We start from the raw sequence: 16,792 nt of genomic DNA, 5'->3' as shown, positions 1-16,792 counted from the left end.
AAAAAATTATTTATTCACTTTACATCCTGATCACAGCCCTTCGTCCTCTTCTTTTAGTCCCTTCCTCAAATACTCTTTCCCCTACATCTCCCCTCTCCTCAGAGAAGGGGGAAGTCCCCCATGGGTACCAGCCCACTCCGGCACATTAAGTAGCTGCAGGACCAGGCACATCCTTTCCCCCTGAGGCCAGACAGTGCAGCCAGTTAGGTGAATGGGATCCAAAGGCAGGCCTCGTAGTCAAGGATGAGCCCTGCTCCAGTTGTTGGGGGACCCACATGACGACCAAGCAGCACATCAGCTACATATGTTCTTTCAAGGTTTTACAAATGTGCACATGTTTTTGTAATTCTTCAGTGATTTTTAACTTTTTATACAGACTATAGTTTTGTAAATCAAGAGTCATCACAATTACTTTATGAAGTAGATTTATAGTACAATTTAATTTTTTGAGTGTTTGACAATGTATATTATGTAAGTTTGAGCAAAATGAGCTAATTTCAAGTAAAAAAGTCAAGTTTTCTGACACTTGTCTCAGTTTCTGCAATTGTATCTACATAATGTCATTTAAGAATCTCACACTTGAGACACTATGAAGATACCTACTTTGCTGTTTTTCCCTTTTGATTTTTAGGTGAAAAATTAGTAGGATTAGTCATAGTAATTGGAAGTACTTTTGTTCTGAGGGTAAGAAGTCTGTGTTTATCCAGAATAAGAATTCATGTAAGACTTTTCTTTTTAAAGGAATGTTTCTTTGATTTACAATTAAAGGTAGTATCTCTCTAAGGAAGACATGGATTTATAAATAATATGTTTTACAAATTTATTTGTCTAATTATAGCTATTGATTAAAATAACTGAACATGACTTTCACATCTATTTTGTACTTTCTGTGCTTTGAAGCCTAACAGATAACATTGCTAGATATATATTACCTTTAAAACAAGACTTATCCTCTGAGGGTTTGTCAAGTTGGAAAGAGTTATTTAGCTCATTACTCTTAATTCCTAGCATTAGGTAAATTACTTAAATGGCTTACTGAGTATCTAGAGTTTGGTTTTAGCTAATAGGAATTTCCTGTGTATGAGTTTTGAGAATGTTTCAGATTTCAGAAAAATGGTAATATTGAGAACAGGTTAAAATATATGTGAGTGATAAATGGGGAAAAGAGACCCCTGATGAGTCGACCATGTGTCTTAGGTTTTCCCTTCCTGGCATAGTGTCATCTTTCACTCTGAAATTTCCTGGTTTGAATGATAAAGTACATCTTCATGGTATCTATTTGATTGATTTATACAAAATGAAAAAAAGGAACTTGGTATTTGAAATTGATACTAACAAATACATTTAGCACAAAACAAGTTCCAATTTAAAAATAATTACTTTTTTTCTATACATTTTATGTACAGAAAACCAATTTATAGGAGTCATTTTGTAAAAGATGTTGTTCCTAAATAGTGTTGGTAATATATTTTATTTCTTCTTATTTTTTTTTTCTTTTTGTTTTTTTGACACAGGGATTATCCGTGTAGATCAGGCTGACCTCGAATTCAAAGTGACATGCCTGCCTCTGCCTCCCAAAGTGCTGGGATTAAAGGCGTTCACTACCATTGTCTTTCTTTAGCAATCATCAGATTTTAGCCTCTTCATTTTATTATTTTTTCTTAAACTGACTTAATTTGTTAAAATATTGCTTTCCTTCATAGTTTTCTAGACATGTGAATTACCTCTTCAGGTCATTGCATTTTACTGTAACATGGATTCATGATGATGATATGTTTACTTTGGGGAAAATTTATACCATACTACCCTACGTATTTTTATAGGCAAGATTAGAATACCAAACTTGGATGAAACTATCCTTTACCTGCTCCCTCATGTACACTCACTTTTGGCAGGAAAAAGATTGATACAAGAGTCTCTGCAGAACAAGTAGAGGGATTCAGATTAAGACTGTGGTCTCCAGAGTTACAGGCAGTTGTAAGCCACCCAACATCGTTACTGGGGACCAAAACTTAGGTCCACTGCAAGAACAGTGTCTGCTTTTTATCACCAAGCCGTCTCTCTAGAAACTACTCAAAGTATAACCTTTTGAATAATTCTGATCGGTGTTAGAGATTCAAAGAGACATCCCATACATAAAACAAAACTACTGTTATAAATATGTAACACCTAGACAGCAAGAGTTATTACAAATAAAGTCAAAGAAATTCTCCATGTGCACATATCAAGGGAGGGAGGGAGGAAGGGAGGGAGGGAGAGAGAGAGAGAGAGAGAAAGAAAGAAAAGAAAGAAAGAAAGAAAGCTAACCAGATGTTATGCTACATACCTATAATTCTAACACTTGCGAGACTGAGACCGGAGGATAGAACAGCCTGAGCTACGACTAAGTAAGTTCTAAGACACCTGCCCTACAAAGGCTACCAAGAAAGATGAAGTGATAGAAGATATCAACGGGCGGGGGTGGGAAGGACCAGAAAGGACTGATCCAGTGGGTGGACATTTAGAGAGTCCAAAAAACCAGTATGCAGAAAATGAAAAGGAAAAAATGTGATCTTGGGCTCTAGAGATGGCTCAGAGGTTAATAGCACAGGCTGTTCTTCCAGAGGTCCTAAGTTCATTTCCCAGCAACCACATGGCAGCTAACAATCATCTATAATGAGATCCAATACCCTCTTCTGATGTGTAGATATTCATGAAGACAGAATAAAAAATAAAAAATAAAATAAAAAATAAAAGAATGTGATCTAGCTGTCTGGGAAATGGCTCATTGTTTAAGAGCACTTGTTGCTCTCATAGAGAACACAGGTTCAGTTCCCAGCACCCACATGGCAGCTCCTCATCCTTAGCTTCTGTTGTAGAGAATCTTATTTCAGTAGATACCATGATTGGATGTGATGTACACACACACACATACACACACACACAGGCAAAACTCATACACATAAAACTAATTTTTAAAAAGAGTGAGAGTTATGTCTAATAATGATAATGATATTAATAAAATTATACAGGTGCTATTTTTGAAATACCTTTAATGGTTTAGGCACCATGTTAAAACTTTTCATTTTATCTTAATCTTTATAACAACTTCTGTATGGTAGGCATACAGATTGGGAAGGTGAGGTTTAGTGAGGTGGTTAGTTTTTCAAGCAATGCAGCTGGTAAGACAGCATTTGAACCTCAGTCACTTTGGCTCCAGAGCCCATAATCTTTGTACTATATCATGTTGTCTTTTTAAAGTGTTAAGAGGAATAAGACAAGACATTTCTATACAATTCATGTTAAGAGAACTTCAAAAAAGACGAATCATATGTGGCTGAGGGATCCCGAGTAACTAGAGAGGCTGATTCTGAAGTAATACGATGCACTGATGAGGCCTGGGAGGTGGGCCAGTTGGTTGGAGATATAGAAGAGAGGAGTTGGCAGAAGCTAAAGGTTTTTCAGAAAATCACAGGGGAAATTAAAAAAAGATCTTACTAAGTGCTAATTTAAGATACAGAAATAGGGTATGATAAATAAGTTTATGTGAATGGTAGTTTGAGTTAGAACAAAAATAATAAAATAAAGTATAGTTGTGGTAACTACTAAACTGAGTTGGTGACAGGTTAACTAACAAATTTACTGAGGTCCTATTCAGTATTATTACCATAGTCCAAAGCTGAGAGACTGGAACCTTAATCAGGTCAGGAAGCTAAGAAGACTTGAACACCCATGCTTGAGCTTAAGGAACTTAATGATGTATCTTAATAACTTAAGGGCTCTGTGATAACTGAAAACCCCTGGAAAAAATTAATGAGATACACATCAATTAAGCCTTGGAGAAAAAAACAGTTAACAGTTGAGAGTAACTGGGCTTTAGGGCACATACTTCTAGTCCTTGCACTCTGGAGGCAGATGTAGGTGGATCTCTAGATTTGAGGTCAGCCAGGTCTAAATAGTAAGGTCTACACTTGCCAGAGGTGTGTAATGAAATCATGTCTCAGAAAAAAAAAGATTGAAATTGTACTGTAAGTTACATTGTATAAATCATACCCTAAAGTTTCCTTGTTTTATCTTGTGGTGTTAGGGATAGAACCTAGGATCTCGAATATGCTAAGCAAGTGCTCCTGCCACTAAGCCACACCCTAAAATTTTCTTAATGTTCATGTGTGAACTTTGTACTTCAGTGACTAGGATATGGGCAAATGGCAGCTGTCAAGGAAGAATGAAGGGCCTGAAAAATATTTGATGATATGTATTGTATTTGATGATAAATCCCCTTCTTTTTTCATTCTTTGTGTTGACAGTAGAAAGTAAATTAAGTCAAAATACGATAAGGTTATCTGTTGTTTTGGAAGACTTAATTAGAGGATAATAGTTATTGTTTCACTTAGACTGATGCCATTTATTGTAATTTCTGAATTACTACTTGACTTTAAAATAACTTAGTCAGCCTGTAACTCTAAGCACTTGAGAGGTAGCAAGAGGATCAGAAATTTAAGGTCATCTTGGCTGTCTAGTGAGTTTGGGGTCAGCCTTGGATGCAAGAGACTGTGCCTCAGGGGGAAAAATTAATTAGTTAGGGCAACAATTTTGAAATCAACCTTTGTGTAATCCTGCTAATCCTATTTGAAAATTTTGGTATTTGGCATTTTGCATTAATTGTTTTATTTCTCCCACACCTTAGATCTAAACTTGGATAAATTTTCAGTTTTCTTGAACTGAAGGAAGTCTTTCTTTTTAAATACCTTAGTAGGAAGAAAATGCAAACATTGAGTATGTTTTTATTGAGTGACTAGAAGTAGTCAAAATAGTATTTTTAAATATAACTTTTAATACGGATTTTTAATAGACTTGATGACATTAGAGTTCTCAACTTCATTGGTGACTCTTTAAAGTTAGGACGCATTTTTGTGCCAGCACTGGGGAAACAGAGAAAAGAAAATTGCTTTGATTTGAAGGTCAGCACAAAGTTCATAGCAAGTTGAAGGCAAGACTGTACTACATAATGAGACCCTTTTATAAAACAGAAAACAAAACAAAACAAAGAAAACAACCAAGACTGAGAAGCTACAAGCATATGGATCAGTGTTTGGATCCCCAATACCCACAAGGAAGCAGGGTAATGCCTGGTATGGTGGTGCATGCCTCTAGTCCCAGCACTAGGGAGGTAGAGGCAGATGGATCTTTGAGTTTGAGGCCAACTGTATTATGTAGTGAGACCCTGTCTCAAAAAGGGAGGGGAAGTGGGGCAGTCTGGTGGCTTGCCCGTTATCCCAGTGTATGGGAGGCAGAAATAGAGGCTATTTTGGGCAAGCTGCCTAGTTAGACAATAAAGTGGAAAACAATTGAGGAAGACAGTCGACATCACCCTGTGGTCTTTATACACTCCAATATTAATACCATACTCCTAAGTATGCACATTGCACATATATACTCACTCAAAAAAGGGTTGGGAGACCAGACCAAACCAAACCAAACCAAACCAAACCAAACCAAACCAAACCAAACCAAACCAAACCAAACCAAACCAAACCAAACCAAACCAAACCAAACCAAAGGCCTTTTTTGCTGTTGTCATGACACAGCATCTTACTGTTTCATCTAGGCTGCTCATGGTCCTTCAGCTTCAGCCTTCAGAAGGCTGAGGTTACACTTGTGTACCACCGAGCCCAGCTAAACTAGAAGAAATTTTTGTTGTTACCCAGTTCAGCTTGGCCAATAAAGAATAAGTCTCTATCTTAGCATCTCTGACAAATGGTTGTTTAAACTTTGTTAGGATTTTTTTTTCTTTTTGAGAATAGTATTTTTATTTCTAAAATTTTGTTTCAGTGTTTCTGTGATACAAACTTATTGACATGTTATAGGTAACAGGGTCAGTCATCAGTATTAAGAGAAAGTGTTTATATATGTATGAAAGATATTATTACAGTTTATAATTTTTCCAGAATCAGAAAGCTGTTTTCTTTTTAATTAATTACATTTATTTTTGAGACAAGGTATTTCTGTGTAGCCTTATCTGACATGGTGCTCATAGTATAGACCAAGTTGACCTTGAACTTATGATCCTCATTCTTCTTGCTCCTGGGTGCAGAGATTACAGGTGTATACTACCATATCTGGCCCAGAAAGAGGCATTTTAAAATAAGTTAAAGAAGATGAATCTTTTAGTAGTAGAGAGTATAGAAAAATGAAACTTGAAAAAAAAGTGAATAAAGCGTAATTAATAAAAAAAAAAGAAAAATGAAACTTGTATCTCTTTTCTTCCCATTGTAGATATTGAGACAAATTGTTTAGAAGAAAAAAGCAAGAGAGACTATTTTACACAATTGGTATTAGCATGTTTGGTAAGTTTAAAAATATAGTTTCCCTTTATAAATTTGCACTGAATAAATATAATCACAGTTAATCATTTTAAATGGAGGAAGATACTGATATTCAGTTGACCTTATACGGTGAGATTTAGATCTTGAAATGGAATGTTTTGTGAAATTAGGTATACAATTTCTGTGAAATGATCGTAATTCTAAATTACTTAATCTATGTATATAAAAACCCTCAGTGATATTTTTGACCTAATTAGTTCCTAACAGAAAAAGGTAAGCAACTATAAAGTAAGTACAATTTATTGTAGGTTGTTTTGTTCTTAACCTGATATTTTTTTTTGGTGAAAAAGATGGAGGTAGTTTTAAAAAAAATAAAAATTGGTGGGTGGGGGGGAGGATCCAAGATGTTGGCGCCGAAAGGACATTGTGTCTGACAAGCAGGACAGAATGACTGCACAGAGACCAACAGACTGAACTCTGATCCCTAAAACTAGCGATTGTGTTTCCCAGGTGAAAGAAAACCCCACGGTGTAGGAAGCAATCGGGTCCATTCTCAGGTCACATAGCTAAACCCCAGAAGAGTTCCCAGGTCCTGTCAGGCACTTGGTCCCCAGCCCAGAGCCACATGTCTGCTCTGATCACTATTCCAGAATGTACTGTGGGTTCTACAGCACCAGAGACTGGGTTTTCCAGTTGAGAGAAAACCCCACGGTGAAGGAAGCAATTGCAGCCATTCTCAGGTCACCCAGACAATCACCGGAAAAGGTCCTGGGCTCAGGCAGGTGCTCAGGCACCAGCCTAGAGACCCGCCTGCACGCCTGGCTCACCATCCCAGACTGAACTGTGAGCCCCAAAGCATTGGAGACTGGGTTTCCCTATTGGGAGGAAAACCCACAATGAAGAAAACATCAGGTCCAACCTCAGGGCACCAAGCTGAAGAGCCCCATCACCCACCCCCAAAAAATTCTTGGGAAAAGTTCCCTGGGTTCCTGCAAGCACCCAGTTGCGAGCATGGAGCCACTTGCCTGTGCCTGGGTGCTCTACTGATCATCCCAGACTGAACTGTGTACCCCAAAACATCACAGACAGGATCTCCCTGTTGGGAGGAAAGCCCACAGTGGGGGAAACATCAGGTCTGACCTCAAAACACCCAGCTAATCCCTAGAAAAGTTCCTGGGTTCCTGTAGGCTCCAGGCTCTAGCCTCCTGTGCATGCATGAGAGTTGTACTCACCTGCCACTGATTAGCTTGAGTACTGGGTCACAGAGCTCCAGCCTCAGACCTACAGACGTCTGGGACCCATGGGATCAGCCCCCAGACAGTGCTCCAAGGCTCAACCTTTCTCCCTGGCTAAACTGACCAAAATGTGGGGCTCCCTAGTTCTTCAAGAGGGCTGTGCCAAGCAAGCACAGCAGCTCACTAAATTCAGAACAAGAAATCCAGTGGCAGGGCCAAACACCTGAGGTGACCTGTGGCAATTCCTGTGAAGTACAGGCCTTTCAGTGACCATATCCAAAAGGCTGTGGAGGCCTCCTTCAGGAACAACCATCTTCCTGCCAAGGTGGTTCTCCCCACCCCAGGATTCTAGCAGGCACCAGAAATGAACACCCAATACCTGAGACAGCCAGGTGGATAGCAAAAACACAACCAACAAAAGCCAAAGCAATATGGCAGCGCCAGAACCCATTATCCAGGGGCAAGTAGCTCTGGACACTCTTTCATAAGTGCAGTTCAAGAAGACAACGTTATATCTATGCTTATTAAGAGGATAATGGAGGAAACACATAAAATGCATAAAGAAATTGAGGAAGGTAATGTTAAACAGATTAGGGCCATCCATAAAGAAATAGAGGAATTATCAGATTATGGCCATCTGTAAAGAGATATAGGAAGATGCAACCAAACAGTCTGTGGTCTTCAGAGAGGAAATAATTAAATCACTGAAAGAAATAAAAGAAACAAAGGAATGCTCAACTAGGTAACGGAATTTCAGGAAAAGCTGGAATACACAGGCAGACAGGTGAAGATAATCAACAAAACGATTCAAGGTCTGAAGATAGAATTGGAAAAATTAAAGAAAACACAAACATAGGAAATCATGGAGAGAAAGAATTTTGGGAAGAAAGCAGGAACTGCGGAGGTAAGCGTAACCTATAGACTACAAGAGATGGAAGAAGGAATCTCAGATGTGTAAGATACAATGGACGAAATCAAAGTATTTGCCAAAGAAAATATGAAATCTAAAAAAACAAAATCCTGACAGAGACTCTCCAAGAAATCCAAGAAAACATGCAAAGACAAAACCTAAGAGTAATAGGAATAGAGGAAAAAGAAGATTTCCATCTCCAAGGCCCAGACAATAGTTTCAGCAAAATCATAGAAGAAAATTTCCCCAGTTTAAAGGAGAGTCCTATAAGCATACAAGAGGCCCACAGAACACCTAACAACTTAGATCAGAAAAGAAAATCCTCCTGGTACATAATAATCAAAACAGTAAGTATACAGAACAAAGAGAAAATACTGAAAGCTGCAAGGGAAAAAGGCCATGTAAAATATAATGGCAAACCCATCAGAATCACAGCTGACTTCTCAACACAGACTATGAAAGCCAGAAATGCCTGGATGGATACCATGTAGACCCTAAGAGGACACAGATGTCAGCCCAGGGTACTATAACCAGAAAAACTAAATCATCATAGATGGAGAAAACAAGATATTCAATGACAAAAAAAATTTCAACAATACCTACCCACAAATCAGCCTTACAGAAGATACTAGAAGGAAAAATACAAGCCAAGAAATAAATAACCTCATTACAGCAAAAGAGAAAGTAGCCAAGCACACAAACATACCACCACAACCAACATCAAAATGAAAGAATCTAAGAGCCACTGGTTATTAATCACTCTCAACATCAATGGACTACACTCTCCCAATAAAAAGATACAGACTAACAGGATGGATGTGTAAACAAGACCCAAAAATCTGTTGCATACAGGAAACATACCTAAGTCACAAAGATAGACATTACCTGAGAGCAGAGGGCTTGAAGTCTGTTTTCCAAGCAAATGGACCTAAGAAGCAAGCAGGAGTAGCCATTCTAACATCTAATAAAATAGACTTTCAACTAGAATTAATCAAAAGACATCAGGAAGGTCATATCATACTCATCAAAGGAAACTTCCACCAAGAAGATATCACAATTCTGAACATCTGTGTCCCAAATACAAGGGCATCCACTTTTGTAAAAGAAACATTAATAAAATTTAAACCACAAATAGATCCCCACAAAATAATAGTGAAAGACTTAAGCATCCCACTCTCAGCAAAGGAAAGGTCAACAAAACAGAAAATAAACAATGAGTCGAAGAGATGTCTTGAATCAAATTGACCTAAGAGACATCTACAGAACCTTTCACCCAAACACAAAATAAGTTACCTTCTCAGCACCTCATGGAACTTGTCCAAAAGAGACCATATAGAAGGTCACAAAGCAAGCCTCAACAGATACAAGAATATTGAAATAATCACTTTTATCCTATCAGACCACTCAACAAGAGAAAAAGCAAAAAAGCCTACACACGCATGGAAACTGAACCACTCTACTCAGTGACAGCTGGGTCAGGGAAGAAATAAAGGAATTAAAGACTTACTAGAATTCAATGAAAATGAAGGCACAACATACCCAAACTTTTTACTTTATTCATTCATTCATTTATTTATTTATTTATTTATTTATTTATTTATTTATTTATTTATTTATTTATTTATTTATTTAGATTTTATTTTTTTCTTATCAGTTACATTTCATTAACTCTGTATCCCAGCCGTGTCCCGATCCCTCATTCCCTCCCAGTCCCTCCCTCCCTCCCTCCTCTCCACTGTGCCCCTTGCCAAGTCCACTGATAGGGGGGACCTCCTCCCCATTCATCTGATCCTGTTTTATCAGGTATCTTCAGGACTGGCTGCAAAGCCCTCCACCGTGGCCTAACAGGACTGCTCCTCCCTTGGGGGGTGAGGAGGCCAAAGAGCCAGTCATTGAGTTCCTGTTAGAAATAGTCCTTGTTCCCCTCACTATGGGAAACCAATTGGTTACTGAGCTACCACAGGCTACATCTGAGCAGAGGTTCTAGGTTATATCCATACATGGTCCTTGGTTGAATGTCAGTCTCAGAAAAGACCCTGTGCCCAGATATGTTTGGTGCTTGTGGAGCTCCTATCCTTTCCCCATCAGACTAATTCCCCTTCTTTCTTATGATTCCCTGTTCTCTGCCAAAGGTTTGGTCATGACTCTTTGCTTTGAAAACACTGCTAGTTAGAGTCTTTCAAATGTGCTAAGTAGACTCCTGTCATATGCTCAATGCACATGCCATCTGTCTTTCTAAACGAGGATTGATCATCTTACCCCATGTCCGCTCTCTTGATTATCTTTTTTAGGTGTACAGATTTCATTATGTTTATCACATCTTATAGGTCTATATAAATGAGTATATACCGTGTTTGTCTTTCTCCTTCTGGGATATTTCACTCAGGATTATCTTTTCTAGATCCCACCAATTGCCTGCAAATTTCATGATTTCCTCCTTTTTGATTGCTGAGTAGTATTCCATTGTGTAAAAATACCACAATTTCTGTACCCATTCCTCCATTGATGGACGTCTGGATTGTTTCCAGGTTCTGGCTATTGCAAATAAAGCTGGTATTAACATGGTTGAGCAAATATCCCTTTTGTGTACTTGAGCAAACTTTGGGTATATACCTAGCAGTGGTATAGCTGGGTCTTGAGGGAGCACTATTCCTAATTGTCTTAGAAAGCGCCAGATAGATTTCCAGAGTGGTTGTATCAGTTTACATTCCCACCAGCAGTGGAGGAGGGTTCCCCTTTCTCCACAACCTCTCCAGCATGTGTTGTCACTTGAGTTTTTCATCTTGGCCATTCTGATGGGTGTAAGGGTCATTTTGATTTGGATTTCCCTGATGGCTAATGAGGATGAGCATTTCTTTAAGTGTTTCTCTGCCATTCGATATTCCTCTGTCGAGAATTCTCTGTTTAGCTCTGTTCCCCATTTTTTAATTGGATTACTTGGTTTGCTGCTTTTCAGCTTCTTTGTATATACTCGATATCAGTCCTCTGTCAGATAAAGGGTTGGTGAAGATTCTTTCCCAATCTGTAGGCAGTCGTTTTGTTTTGATGACAATGTCCTTTGCTTTACAGAAGCTTTTCAGTTTTATGGGTCCCATTTATTGATTGTTGCTCTTAGAGCCTGTGCTGTTGGTGTTCTGTTCAGGAAGTTGTCTCCTGTGCCAATGAGTTCTAGGCTGTTCCCTACTTTTTCTTCTAACAGATTTAGAGTATCTGGTTTTATGTTGAGGTCTTTGATCCACTTGGACTTTAGTTTTCTGCAGGGTGATAAATATAGATCTATTTTCATTTTTCTGCATGTGGACATCCAGTTGGACCAGCACCATTTGTTGAAGATGCTGTCTTTTTTCCATTGAATGGTTTTGGCTTCTTTGTCAAAAATCGAGTATTCATAGGTGTGTGGGTTTATTTCTGGGTCTTCTATGCGGTTCCATTGATCCTCCTTTCTGTTTTTATGCCAATACCATGCAGTTTTTATTACTATTGCTCTGTAGTACAACTTGAGATCAGGGATGGAGATACCTCCATATGATCTGTTGTTGTACAGGATTGTTTTGGAGATTCTGGGTTTTTTGTTTCTCCATATGAAGCTCAGAATCTTTTTTTCAAGGTCTGTAAAGAATTGAGTTGGTATTTTGATGGGAATTGCATTGAATCTGTAGATTGCTTTTGGCAGGATGGCCATTTTCAGTATGTTAATCCTAACAATCCATGAGCACGGGAGATCTTTCCATCTTCTGAGATCTTCTTCAATTTCTTTCTTCAGAGACTTGAAGTTTTTCTCAAACAGGTCTTTCACTTCCTTGGTTTGAGTCATACCAAGGTACTTTATGTTATTAGTGGCTATTGTGAAGGGTGTTGTTTCCCTAATTTCTTTCTCGGCCCTTTTGTCTTTGGTATACAGGAGGGCTTCTGATTTTTTTGAGTTGATTTTGTATCCTGCCACTTTGCTGAAGGTGTTTATCAGCTGGAGGAGTTCTCTGGTTGAATTTTTGGGTCGCTTATGTATACTATCATATCATCTGCGAATAGTGACACTTTGACCTCTTCCTTTCCGATTTGTATCCCCTTGATCTCCTTTAGTTGTCTTATTGCTTAGGTTAGGACTTCAAGTACTATGTTAAAGAGGTATGGAGAGAGTGGGCAGCCTTGTCTTGTCCCTGATTTCAGTGGGATTGATTTAAGTTTCTCTCCATTGAGTTTGATGTTGGCTATAGGCTTGCTGTATATTGCCTTTACTATGTTTAGATATGTGCCTTGTATTCCTGATCTCTCCAAGACTTTAAACATGAATGTGTGTTGGACTTTGTCAAATGCTTTTTGAGCATCTAAGGAGATGATCATGTGGTTTTTCTCCTTCAGTTTGTTTATGTGGTGGATTACATTGATGGATTTCCGTATGTTGACCCACCCTTGCATGCCTGGGATGAAGCCTACTTGGTCGTGGTGGATGATATCTTTGATGTGTTCTTGGATTCGGTTTTCAAGTATTTTATTGAGTATTTTTGCGTCAGTGTTCATAAGAGAGATAGGTCTGAAGTTCTCTTTTTTTGTTGGGTCTTTGTGTGGTTTAGGTATCAGGGTGACTGTTGCTTCATAGAATGAGTTTGGTAATGTACCTTCTGTTTCTATTTTGTGGAATAGTTTGAGGAGAATTGGTGTGAGCACTTCTTTGAAGGTCTGAACATACCCAAACTTATGGGACACAATGAAAGCAGTGTTGAGAGGAAAGTTCATAGCAATAAGTGCTTTCAAGAAGAAAATCAAAACATTTCATTCAAGCAACTTAATGGCTCATGTGAAAGCCCTGGGCGGGGCGGGGGAGAGAAACACATACTCAGAAGAGGAGTAAATGGCTGGAAGTAATCAAACTCAGGGCTGAACTCAATAAATTAGAAACAAACAAAACAATTTAAAGAATCTGAAACCAAGCAGTGGTTCTTTTAGAAAAACAAACAAGATAGATAAACCCTTAGCCAAACTAACTAAAAGGCAGATAGACACAATCCAAATCAGCGAAATCAGAAGTGAAAAGGGGGCATAACCACAGACACTAAGGAAATCCAAAGAATCATTAGGTCTTCAAAAGCCTATAAGCCACAGAATTTGAAAATCTAAATGAAATGGACAATTTTCTTTTTTTAAATTTTTATTTTTTAATATTAGTTACAGTTTGTTAACTTTGTATCCCAGCTGTAGCCCCCTTCCTCTTTGCCTCCCAATCCCACCCTCCTACCCTCATCTCCTCCCTACCCCTTTCCAAGTCCACTGATAGAGGAGAACCACCTCCCCTTTCATTTGATACTCGTTTATCAGGTATCTTCAGGACTGGCTGCAAAGTCCTCCTCTGTGGCCTAACAGGGCTGCTCCTCCCTCGGCAGTAGGAGGGGGATGTCAAAGAGCCCGCCATTGAGTTCATGTCAGAAATAGTCCCTGTTCCCCTTATTAGGGTACCCACTTGGATACTGAGCTACCAAGGGCTACATCTGAGCAGAGGTTCTAGGTTGCATCCATACATGGTCCTTGAACAATTTTCTTGATCGATTCCACTTAACATAGCTGTACCAAGACCAAGTAAATAAATTAAATAGTCCTGTATCCCCTAAGGAAATAGAAGCTGTCATCAAAAGTTTCCCATCCAAATAAAGCCGGGGGGAATATGGTTTTAGTGCAGAATTCTATGAGACCTTCAAAGAAGAGCCAACAGCAGTACTTTTCAGACTGTTCCACAAATAGAAACAGAAAAAAACACTACCAAAACTCATTCTATGAGGCCACATTCACCTTCATACCTAAATCTCACAAAGACCCAACAAAGAAAGAGAATTTCTGGCTAATCTACTTCATGAACATTGATATAAAAATACTCAACAAAATACTTGCAAACTGAATCTAAAAACTAATTGAAGATATCATCCACTATGACCAAGTAGAATTCAAAGTATGCAAGGGTGGTTCAATATACAGAAATCCAACAATGTAATCCACTATATATAAAATTAAAGAAAACACATGATAATCTCCTTAGATATGAAAAAGCATTTGATAAAATCTAACGTTTGGGTTTTAAATCCTGGAGAGATCAGGGGTACAAGGTACTTACCTAAACATAGTAAAGACAGTATATAGCAAGCCAACATCAAACTAAATGGAGAGAAACTTAAATCAATCCCACTGAAATCAGGGACAAAGCAAGGCTTCCCACTCACTCCATATCTGTTCACCTTAGTTCTTGAAGTCCTTGCTAGAGCAATAAGATAATTAAAGGAGGTCAAGGGATTATAAATTGGAAAGGAAGAAGTCGAAGTATCACTATTTGCAGATGATAAGATAGTATACATGAGTGACCCCAAAAATTCTATCAGGGAACCCATACAGCTGATAAACACCTTCAGCAGTGTGGCTGGATACAAAATTAACTAAAAAAAGCAGCAGTAGCCCTCATGTATATAAAAGGAAAATGGGCCGAGAAAGAAATTAGTGAAACAACACTGTTTATAATAGCCACAAAGGACGTAAAGTACTTTGGTGTAACTCTAACCATGCAAGTCAGTGACTCATAAAAATACTTAAAGTCTCTGAAGAAAGAAATAGAAGAAGATATCAGAAGATAGAAAGATCTCCCAGGCTCATGGTTTGGCAGGATTAACATAGTAAAACTGGCCATCTTACCAAAAGCAATCTGTCGATTCAATGCAATTCTCATTAAATTACGAACACAATTCTTTAAAGACCTTGAAAGAAAAATTCTCAACTTCATATGAAATATATGAAGAAACCCAGAATAGCTAAATCCTCTAAAAGATTTCTGGAGGTATCTCCATCCCTGATCTCAAGCTATACTACAGAGAAACGGTAATAAAAATTGCATGGTACTGTCATAGAAACAGACTGGTGGATCAATGGAATTGAATAGAAGACTCAGAAATAAACCCACATACTTATGGAACCTGATTTTTGACAAAGATGTCAAAACTATACAGTATATAAAATATAGCATCTTCATCAAATGGTGCTGGTCTAACTGGATATCTACATGTTTAAAACTGCAGATAAATTCATAATTCTCACCCTACACAAAAATAAACTCCAAGTGGTTCAAAGACCTCATTATTAACCAGACACATTAAATTTTTTAGAAGCAAAAGTGAGAGAGAGCCTTGAACTCATTGGTATAGCGTACATATTCCTGAACAGAACACCAAAGCACAAGCTGTAAGATCAACAACCAATAAATGGGTTCTCATGAAACTGAAAAGCTTCTGTAAAGCAAAGGACACTGTCAACAGAACAAAATGACAGGCTACAGACTGGGAAAAGATCTTCACCAACACTCTATCTGACATATTGTCAATACCCAAAATAAATAAACAACTCAAGAAGTTAAATAGCAACAAGTGAAGTAATCCAATTAAAAAATGGACTACAGAACTCTCAATAGAGGAATATCGATTGGCAGAGAAACGCTTAAAGAAATACTCAATGTCCTCAATCATCAGGGAAATGCAAATCTGAACATAGTAAAGGTAATATATAGGAAGGCTATAGCCAACATAAAATTAAATGGAGAGAAACTTAAATCAATCCCACTGAAATCAGGGACAAGGCAAGGCTGCCCATTTTCTCCATATTTCTTCAACATAGTTCTCGAGAATTCACCTTCCACCCATCAGAGTGGTTAAGATTACAAACTCAAGTGACAACACATTCTGGAGAGGATGTGGAGAAAGGAGAACCCTCCTTCACTGCTGTGGGAATATATACTTGTACAACCACTTTGGAAATCAATCTGGTACTTTCTCAGAAAATTAGGAATAGTGCTACCTCAAGATCTTGCTATACCACTTCTAGGCATATATCCAAAATATGCTCAAGTATACAACAAGGGCATTTGCTCAACCAGGTTGCTAGTAGCTTTATTTGTAATAGACAGAATCTGGAAGCAACCCAGGTGTCCCTCAGTTGAGAAATGGATACAGAAATTGTGGTACATTTACACAATGGAATACTTACTACTAAGCAGTTAAAAATAAGGAAATCATGTAATGTATAGGCAAATGATGAAACTAGAAAAAGTCATTCTGACTGAGGTATCCCAGAAACAGAAAGACACATATGGTTTGTACTAACTTATAAGTGGATATTAGCCATGTAATATAGGCTAAACATATTATAATCTATAGTCCTAAGAAATCCAAACAACAAGGAGGCTCCTAGGGAAGATGATCAATCCTCATCCAGATAAGCAAATAGACATTGCAAGATGGAGAAAACAGGAAAGAGGACTGGAGCTTCAAAGAGGGCCTCTGAAAGACTGTACCTAGCAGGTTACTGAAGTAGATTCT

At 38.2% G+C, this 16,792-nt stretch overlaps 1 protein-coding gene across 4 annotated transcripts in view; it reads left to right on the top strand.

Annotated features, from left to right (window-relative positions):
• The window catches only part of Thoc2 (THO complex subunit 2), a 127,038-nt gene that overhangs the window by 25,224 nt on the left and 85,022 nt on the right, over nucleotides 1-16,792 (top strand). For all 4 annotated transcript variants that reach the window (XM_055612132.1, XM_055612131.1, XM_055612129.1 and 1 more), the window contains exon 5: nucleotides 6,256-6,326. In XM_055612132.1, coding sequence (XP_055468107.1) covers nucleotides 6,256-6,326 — 71 coding nt within the window. The remainder of the gene's footprint in view (nucleotides 1-6,255; nucleotides 6,327-16,792) is intronic.

This window comes from Psammomys obesus, unplaced genomic scaffold, assembly GCF_907164565.1.
Source record: "Psammomys obesus unplaced genomic scaffold, mPsaObe1.curated_primary_1811, whole genome shotgun sequence".
Classification (NCBI taxonomy): Eukaryota; Metazoa; Chordata; class Mammalia; order Rodentia; family Muridae; genus Psammomys; species Psammomys obesus.
The sequence above is the reverse complement of the archived record's forward strand: the minus strand, read 5'-3'. Positions and strand labels throughout refer to the sequence as shown.